Below are 9,889 nucleotides of genomic sequence, written 5' to 3' on the forward strand. Positions count from 1 at the left end.
CAACTACCTGAGGTGGCCAGTGATCGATGAAGCACTAAGGAAGAAGGCGACGCCTGATTACCTTGTACGTATGATTCGCTACTGGCTTTCGGACAGGGAGTTGCTCGTAGGTGAGAACAGGACACCTAGGCCAGTAACCTGTGGCGTTCCTCAGGGGTCGGTATTGGGACCCACCCTGTGGAATGTCACCTATGACGACTCATTAGCGATGGACGTTCCTCCTAGCGCGCATCTGGTGGGCTTCGCCGACGATCTCGTGGTGGTTGGGATAGCTAGGACTGGAGAACAACTGCAGGAGATTGTTAATCGTACGCTGCGTAATAATTTAGTGATGGCAACTTGTTATCAATTTCCGTAACTGTTATTGATACTGTTACTAGAAAAAAAAGCTGCTATTAAGCGATGATATTTACAACTTCTAGGAGAAGCTATAATAAAAATTGATTTAAAACCAATAACAGTCACAATACATTAAAAATGTACCTAAAACATGAAAATTAATTTTTCTGCAATGTGTATTCTGATTACGAAAAACTAATGGGTGTTATTTAATTAAATACAGGTGACAACAACCGAATGGCGAATTTTTACATTTTCTATGTAACTAAAATTGTAAAATGTATAACATATACCATAGAATATTTTTATTTGAGATGCGAATTCATTTTGTTTTAAGTTAATATGCAAATATTAATTATTAATACCTAATATTATATTGTAGTATAACTTTTTTTACGAATGCAGTATTTTTAATTGTTATTGTTATATTATTATGTTATAACTATTAAGTTATTGTTATATCTTTTTGAAAAGAAATAAACAGCATATATAAATATTATATACTTTTGTTTTTTGTATTCCTTTATTTTCAATAATAAATTAATTTCATCAGTATTCATGAATATTAAAAATAAAGGCAAATTGGTTAATAATATTGTAACCTGTTCAATTTTTATATATATGTAAAAGAAAAAAAATTCTTTGACTACATAATGGGTGGTAAGTGAGTAGTAGTCGTAGGAAACAAGATTATTCAATATTCATGCATGTTTTAAATTGGTTTAAAACTGAAAGCACAAGTTTATTCTTGATTGTAAATAAATTTTTACTAAGGCATATTAATGTCTGGATCTTGTCACTACCATTCTTTAACTCACCGTGTGATGTTATAAAGTACAAAAAAAGCATAATTTGAAATCTTGAAACCATTTTATTTTGTACAACAACTTTTTACAATCAATAAAATACAGCTTTTAGAAAATGGATCGACGTACGAGCAATGTATGGAGCCATTTTACCGTAATTGATGAAAAAAATAAAATTTCTAAGTGCGATATGTGTCTAAAAAAATATTCTTTTAAATCTACACTTACAAATCTTAAAAAAACATTTAGCTGGTGTTTATTCAATTCATATGTCTTCAAATATATCTACAGTAAATACAAGCTAATGAATTTAAAATAATTTATAAATATTTAAGATTAAACTATATTAAAATTACTGCTATCTAAATTTATTTATATTGTAATATATATTAAAAATTAGTTTCAATCTTGAAATTAAAAAATAAAACAAAACATAATATTAAGTTAATACTGGCTACTGTAATTTTGAATTGTTTTTTTTTTAAATAATTTATATAATAATTAAATATTAGTCTTTTATTGTTCACACTAATTATTATTTAAAAATAAAACTAAAAAAATTCAAAATTAACTAATTTACTAGTTTTTACTAAAATTAACTAATTGACTCCAAAATTAAAATTATTGTACTTAATTATTTTAATTTTACATTAGAACCATAATGAAAGTGAAAATATTGATAACCCTGCAACAATTCCTGAGCCTAGTTCTTCACTGCCATCTGAACCCATGTCTGATATTGTAACCATTCAATCCACACCTTCTTCATCATCATCATCAAATTCTTTTACCATAATGCAAATTTCGAGTTCAATCCAGAAAAGTAAACAAACATCTGTTGTTGGTTATTTGCCAAGAAAACTAACAGTGAATGCTAAAAAAAATTTGGATCAGAAACTTTTAAAACTATTTGTGAATGATTTCCAACCCTTTAAAGTTGTTGAGGATTCAGGTTTTAAACAATTTGTAAAAGCACTGAATCCAAACTATGAATTACCAAACCACCATGCAATATCAAAAGAACTCATCCCAGCTTTATATGAAAAGTGTTAAGTAGAGATGAAAAGTTTGACATCAACTATTGAGAGTGCTTGCTTAACCACAGACTGCTGGACATCTAGAAATAATGAAAGTTTCATAGTAATTACTATACATTTTATAGACACCGAGTTTGAACTAAAATCAATACTTTTAGGGTGTCATTCGTTCAATATGAATCATACTGCAACCAACCTTTCACAAGAAATTGAAAATGTATTAAATTCATGGAATTTGTACAACAAAATTACATTTGCAGTTTCCAACAATGCTTTTAATATTAAAAATGCGCTTAAAATGTTAGGTTTTAAAAATATGGGTTGTTTTGCGCACACCATGAATTTAATAAACTAGTCAGCACTCAAATTAGAAGAAGACCTAATAAACAAAATAAAAAATATAGTTGCTCATTTCAGAAAAAGTACGGTAGCTAATAACGCTTTAAAAACTTACCAAATTAATAACGGTATAAAAGAACCCAAAAAATGAATTCAAGATGTCCAAACTAGGTGGAATTCCACATATTATATGATTTGTAGATTTGTTGAATTGGAGACATCAATACGAGGTACTTTGGGCTTGCTAAATAATGCTCCAGAGAATCTTAAACCAGAAGAATGGGTTATTTTAATAGGTCTCATAAAAGTATTGAAGCCATTCGAAGAAGCTACTAAAGCTATTAGCGGTCAAAAATATATAACAGCATCACTTGTAATTGTAATTGTACAGGGACTCTTCAAAGTTTTTGATAATTTATTAAAAATGAATTTTACACAAAGAGTCTTAGAGGTGGTTGAAAAATTGTTAGCAAATATGAATGAAAGGGATAGCTTTAAACATATGGAAAAAAGTAAAACTCTTTCACGATGTACTTTTCTTGATCAACGATTTAGGCATATACCATTCAATCATAATGCCACATTATTGAATACAACAAAAAATGATATCATTGAAAAAACTTCAGAAATTATTCGCAGCAAATATATTGAAGAAGACGGGACACATGAATCAGCAACTTTGGTAGATGTTACACATTCCAATAGTGAACAGTTATCTATTTGGAAAGATATTGATAGTTGTGTCGCCAAATCAACACCTATGGGAACTGCGAAATCGAGAGCTATTGTGGAAGTCCAGCGTTACTTAGAAGATCCGATAATAACAAGATGTCAGGATCCATTAAAATGGTGGAAAGAACATAGCTATAATTATCCACATTTGAGTGGTTTGGCCAAAAATACATTGTGTCATCTAGGTACATCTGTACCGTGTGAACGAATTTTTTCTAGTACCGGATTAGTCCTAAATGACCGTCGTTGTAGGTTAAAAAATGAAAAAAGTTAATATGCTATTATTCTTTCATTACAATTCAAAGTAGGTAACTTAAATTTTTTTATACTAAATTATTTATTTTTTGTTTTTATAATTATTTTATTATAATATGTTGTTCTTTAGAATTTAAAAGGTAATTCTTACATTATGTAAATATTTGTTTTTTAATTTATGAATAACTATTATTATATACTGTTACAAAGAAAAATGTTTGTACTGTTTGTAGTATTAACGCGGCCCCGCGTAATAGCCATTTGAAATCAAACGGAATTTACGCGGAATACCGCTAATTACTTTTCTTACCAACCGCCAGATGACGACGGACGACACCGACGTGCGATAACCGCACGCGGACCAACCGAGCCGCCGACACCGCGAACCGGACCTAGACGAATTAGTCTTGTGACCGCGCTTTTCAGCATGCACCCAGTTCGCTACTGACTCTATCCCCTTTTGTTTTTTTTTAATCACCACCATATTTTAAGTTTTCTTTTTTGTTGTTCGCCTGACTTTTTTTTTTTCCGAGATCCAACGCTATTATAATGGCGTCATCCGAAGAAAAGGCTTTTAACAAAGCGATCGAGTCACTGATTCAAACTCCGACGTTAAACGTCATAAATACTGACACTAGTCAAAAAAGTCTACCAGACAAGGCATCAATAATCGATGTCAAGGACAAGCTCGCTAATAGACCTGATGCTAACATAAGCATTCAGAAGCCAACTCCAGTTACTACAGGTTCTAACAGGATCAAAATAACTAAAAAATAACTTAAACAATTTTTAATTAGTTTAGTTCTGAAAGGAAATGGCTGCAATTCTCTCGAACAGGTCTGATCCGAGGAAAGGATTTTTCTGTATATATGTTTCAAGGAGGACAATGCGTATTAAGATCAATCCGGAAGGGGAGATCTTTGATATGCCATTAACTAATGTTTATAGAATGCGTGATGTTGTAAGGGTTATAAAGTATCATGCTGATTGCATGAATTTAAGTATAGTATCTGAGAATCTAGTCATCAATCTGAATGAGTTACATTTAACCGAGTTTCCCAATAATAATTCGATTGCTGAAGTCATGACTTCGAGTGGAGCAATGTTTATTAAGAAGATAAATCAAATTAGTCCAGGGTTCAACTTGATCGATTGCCTTCAAGATGGGTATGGGATTTTAGCTAATATGCACGGTTTTATTAGGCTTTCAAACGACCGAGATTTCAAGTTTGGCGTCTTAATGGAAAAATGTACCACCGGTTACAACGCAAGAAGTCACCGCGTTTGTCGATAGACTGCCACCAAGGAAGGCGCCTGGTCCGGACCATGTACCGAATGAAGTCATCAAGCTTGTATTTACCAAATTCCCTGACGTGTTCGTTAGATGTTACAACGAGTGCTTAAACACTGGGACGTTCCCAGCCCGGTGGAAACACGCTAAACTCGTCCTCCTCTATAAGGGGCAAGGAAAGGCGCGCGACCAACCCTCCAGCTACAGACCCTTGAGCCTGTTGGCCGGAGCCGGCAAGGTCTTTGAAAGGGTGCTGTTGAACAGGTTGGAGCCGCACATAGCCAGAGTTGGCGCTCTCAGCGAATCCCAGCACGGAGTTAGGCGGTGCAGATCCACCTCAGGAGCCGTTGAGGTGCTGGGCGCAGCCCGGGCTGCCAATAAATCTAATGTTTCCCTCGACGTTAAAAACGCTTTTAACTCGGCGCCATGGCTCCTTATTGACAAGGAACTGCGGAGATTGGCGGTTCCCGTATATCTCGTAAAGATTTTGAGGTCCTATATGGAGAATAGGATCCTCTTAACCAGTGAGAACACGCACATTCCTGTCACATGTGGAGTACCGCAGGGTTCTGTCCTGGGGCCCACTTTGTGGAACCTATTCTACGACGGTATCCTGCGGCTACCGGTTCGGCAAGGTGTAAGGCTTGTGGCGTTTGCCGACGACGTGGTGGTCGTTGCTGTTGCCCACAACACTGAACTCCTAAAAGAACTGGTCAATCCAACTCTGGTAGACGTTGCAGCGTGGATGACCGCAAACGGCCTCAGCCTAGCACCGGAGAAGACGGAAAGTGTCGTCTTGACGAAGAAAAAATCGTTCCGTGAACCTAATCTCGTTTTACAGGGCTGCCGTATACCGGTAAAACGAGCGATTAGATATCTGGGCATACGGCTGGACACTAGATTGTCCTTCGTGGACCATACTTCCACTGTGGCGGCGGGGGCAAGGAAGGCGGCAGCGGCCCTCGGCAGGCTTATGCCAAACGTTGGCGGTCCGACGCAGTCCAAGAGGCGTCTACTGATGAGCGTCGTCATGAGCCGCCTTTTGTATGGTGCTGAAATCTGGGCAGAACCGGCCCTAACGTTAAAGAAGACGTGCAACACGCTCCTACAAGCGCAGAGGTGTGCGGCACTGAGGGTGGCTAGATGCTACCGCACAGTTTCTGACATGGCCTCGCTTGTCCTGGCCAAGATGCCCCCGGCTACAGTGCTAGCTCTGGCGAGGAAGAAAACTTCGATGGCCAGGAGGGATGGTGCGGTGCTGGACCGGAAATAGGTCACGGCGGATTTAATCCGACGTTGGCAGGCATTATGGCAATCGACCACCAAAGCAGCCTGGACCAAACGCTTGATCCCGGACCTGTCCAGGTGGTGGTTCCACGGACCAGATCAGGTGAGCTTCCACCTGGCTCAAATTCTCACGGGCCACGGCTCGTTCCAAAAATACCTGTGGACCAAGAAGAGGGCACATAGCCCGGCTTGTTTTCTGTGTCCGGCTAAGGTAGACGATGCTGAACACACCCTCACTGTGTGCGTCTATTGGTGCGGCGAGAGACGCGGATTGGAGTCGTCACTGAGGGAGGCCGTTGCGTCCCGAGGATGTGGTGGACTTCCTCTGTGACCCAGAGAGAACGGGACTTCCAGATGACCAATTATCCAGGGAGAGGTTAATGGTTGCAGCCAACAATCGCAGGGTCCAGTTCGTGGATATGGTGGAGGCGATCATGAGCAGAAAGGAGAAGTTGGAGCGGGAGAGGCAGACGGCTAACTAGTTTCCACTACAACAATAACTTTTATTTTTTTTTGAAACTTAGTTAAGTCTTCTTTGTTGTGGGCCGAATGGCCGCTCTGAGTGGTTAGAGGCCCCCAAATGTTGTTAAAGTATATTTGTAAATGTATGTCTGTTGTTATGGGCTACGAGATATCTATAAGATATCTACGAGACTACAAGGCTAAGTTAGTATGACCATGCCTCATGTCAAGGGTAATGCGGATGCTACTATGACCATGACACGTGTCGGGATAGTAAGCGCACCAATAATTACAGTGCACTAATGATGCATTTGAGATGTTATTACACATTCTCAAATTCGTGTCCGAATTTGCAACAACAACAACAAGGACACCTGGTTTTACCCAGAAGGCGAAAACACGACGTAAACAAGAGACGCACCACAATATATAAGGGAGCCCGAAGACCAGCAACGGCAGATGTACCAAAGCTATCAACAACAGAGCACTTTCACGTCACTCAGCCACTTATTTAATTTGTTACATGTATTTTGTTTGTATGCAATAAAACATATTACGTTATTAAGTTTAACTTTCATTCAAATTAACTACTTGGATTCAAATCTGATACTGGCACGCAACAGTTTGGCGCAGTCGGTAGGATTCACTTTTCAAGGAGGCAAACCGTCAAAGGCTACCATCAACAAGGAAGATTGCGCAGTCTACCTCGTTGATAACTTCAGAAGAGAAGACCATTCAATTCAACGTTGCAGAAAGTATCAGACAGGATGACAACATCAACGAACGTCGCATTATTGTGAGTGAATAGTTAATTAAATTATTACACGGATATATGTTCAAAAATATAAAACCTAAGAAATATCATTTAAGTAACTGAATATATTTAAGTAGGTCGTAAAAAAAACTATTTAGGAATTTTTTTTTTTTGATTATTAAAGGGCAATTGATTTATTTGAATTATTATTGAGAAATATTGAGTTATTATATTATTATTGAGGGCATATTGAGTTATTTGAGTTATTATTGAATTATTATATTATTTTGAGGGCATATTGTTGAATTATTGAGATTATTATTGAGAATTATTTTTGAGGGCATATTGTTGAATTATTGAGATTATTATTGAGAATTATTATTGAGGGCATATTGTTGAATTATTGAGAATTATTAAAGGGCATATATTATTGAGATTTATTATTGAGTTATATTATTATAGTTGTTTGTAAAACGTATCAAATGAGTGTGAAAGCAATTTATGGAGAACACAGGTACATCTCCTTTGGAAGTAGCTAATCCATCGAATAAGACGTCTTTAGAAACTCCAGATTTGAGTTTAGAAGTATTAAATAAAACCAACAGTTGATTGATTTGGGAAGCCCTAGTAGAAGCCCTAGCCCTAGTGAAAGCCCGAAAGAACGCCCTAGTTTATTTAGAAACCAAAGTGAACGCCAGAGCGCGAAAATAAAACACAGCTTAGAGAGAAGTTTAAGTTTAGACAATAAAAAGGTTACACGTAGCAAGGTTACGGACGATTTTGAACATATTGAGTTAACGTTCGGGAGAAAACCGCGTGTAAAGAAAATGGTTACCATAAAATTAGAGGAAGCATTTAAGCTTATACCTATGTGTACGGGAGAAGACGATATCTATCCGTTCATGAATGCATGTGGTATGGCAGTAAATTTAGTTGAAGAAAAATGCGCACCGACTTTAGTTAAATATATAACAACTAGGTTATCCGGTAGAGCATTAGAAATGATAAAATATAAAAATGTTGCTAAATGGGTATACATTAAGAGTTATTTATCGGATGCTTTTGAAGATACGACAACTGCTTCAAGTTTGCAGATACAATTAAATTCCATTAAGATGCGTCATGGTGAAGACGTCAATGATTATTGTCATAGAGTAGAAAAATTGTATTATAAATTATGTAATGCGTGTACACTTAATAAAGAAGAATCAGAAGCAAAAGTAATTCACGAAACTTTAAAAGAACAAACACTGAATATTTTTATAAAAGGATTAATAAGTCCTATAAGAACAATTGTAAAGGCACGAAATCCTAAAACATTAGAGGTAGCTAAGCAATTGGCAAAAGCAGAAGAAGTAGAATATAATTCAGAAAGAGAAAATAACGGATACAGGAACGATTTTAATAAAGGCAATTATAATGCTTCACGACAAAATAATAATAATTTCCAACGTGAGAATAATACAAGAAATAATAATACGAATAGTCGTAATAGGAATTTCCAACCAAATAACTTTAGTAAACCGAGTTATCAAGGACGGACAAATAATTATACTCAGCAAAATAATTTTAATAGACCACCTATTAAATGCTATAACTGTAATGGTAATCACTATGCAGCTCAATGTAGAAATAAACCTGCAAGTAATAATAATCGTCCATCTAATCGGAATAGTTTTACTCAACCACCAACAAATTATAACGCACGCGCAACCACATGTGCATATTGTAAACGAAGTGGCCATGATATAAGTGCATGTTATAAAAAACGTAATAATGAAAGTAGGAACCACAATTCGGGAACGTGAACGTGTCGGTCGAGGACCGTGGTACTCGTTCGATAAACCAAATAATCGCGGAGGAAATGCACAATGTTACCACATCGTCGCTGATTTAGAAAACAATCACATAACATGTATATCACCTGCGAGCAAAACAAACGAGTTAATTTATTAATAGATACAGGTAGTCAGGTGAATATACTTAAAATAAATTGTTTACAAGGACAATTAAATATAGATGAAACACAAAAAATTAATTTAAGAGGCATTCATAAGGAGTTAATACAAACAATAGGCAAGATAAAAATACCAGTTATAATAAATAACAAGAATATAGACATAGAATTTTATGTAGTGGGAATGTTATTTCCTATACCCAAGGACGGTATATTAGGACATGAATTTTTACTAAAAAACAAAGTAATGGTGGACGTAGCCAAAAATAGGTTAATTATTCAAGATGATGAAGCAACCTTGCACGAAGAACATTGCGGTTCTATTGTTTTTAAATTGCAACCACGTACGGAAACCGTCGTAGAAATAGCAATAGCTGATCCAGTCGTGGAAAGTAAAAGTATATACATACACAAACAACAAATTACAAATGACGTATATTGCAGTAGTACGGTGTCTACTGTGAATAAAGGGAAAGCAATAGTTAGTATGTTGAATATATCTGAGGAGATAAAAGACATAGACGTAACCGATATAAATAAGATAAATTATGATAGTGAATATGAGATATATACGGTAGAAACAAAAAATAGTTATAATGAACGTATAACGCGTTTGAGACAAATAATAAG

General features: G+C 36.1%; 1 protein-coding gene across 1 annotated transcript; it reads left to right on the forward strand.

Annotated features, from left to right (window-relative positions):
• Positions 1-2,711: 2,711 nt before the first annotated feature.
• On the forward strand, positions 2,712-3,527 carry LOC126552366 (E3 SUMO-protein ligase ZBED1-like). The gene has a single exon (XM_050207056.1). It carries the CDS (start codon positions 2,712-2,714, stop codon positions 3,525-3,527), a length of 816 nt encoding a protein of 271 aa, XP_050063013.1.
• The last annotated feature ends 6,362 nt before the right edge of the window (positions 3,528-9,889 follow it).

The sequence above is a fragment of the Aphis gossypii genome, chromosome X, assembly GCF_020184175.1.
Source record: "Aphis gossypii isolate Hap1 chromosome X, ASM2018417v2, whole genome shotgun sequence".
NCBI lineage: Eukaryota > Metazoa > Arthropoda > Insecta > Hemiptera > Aphididae > Aphis > Aphis gossypii.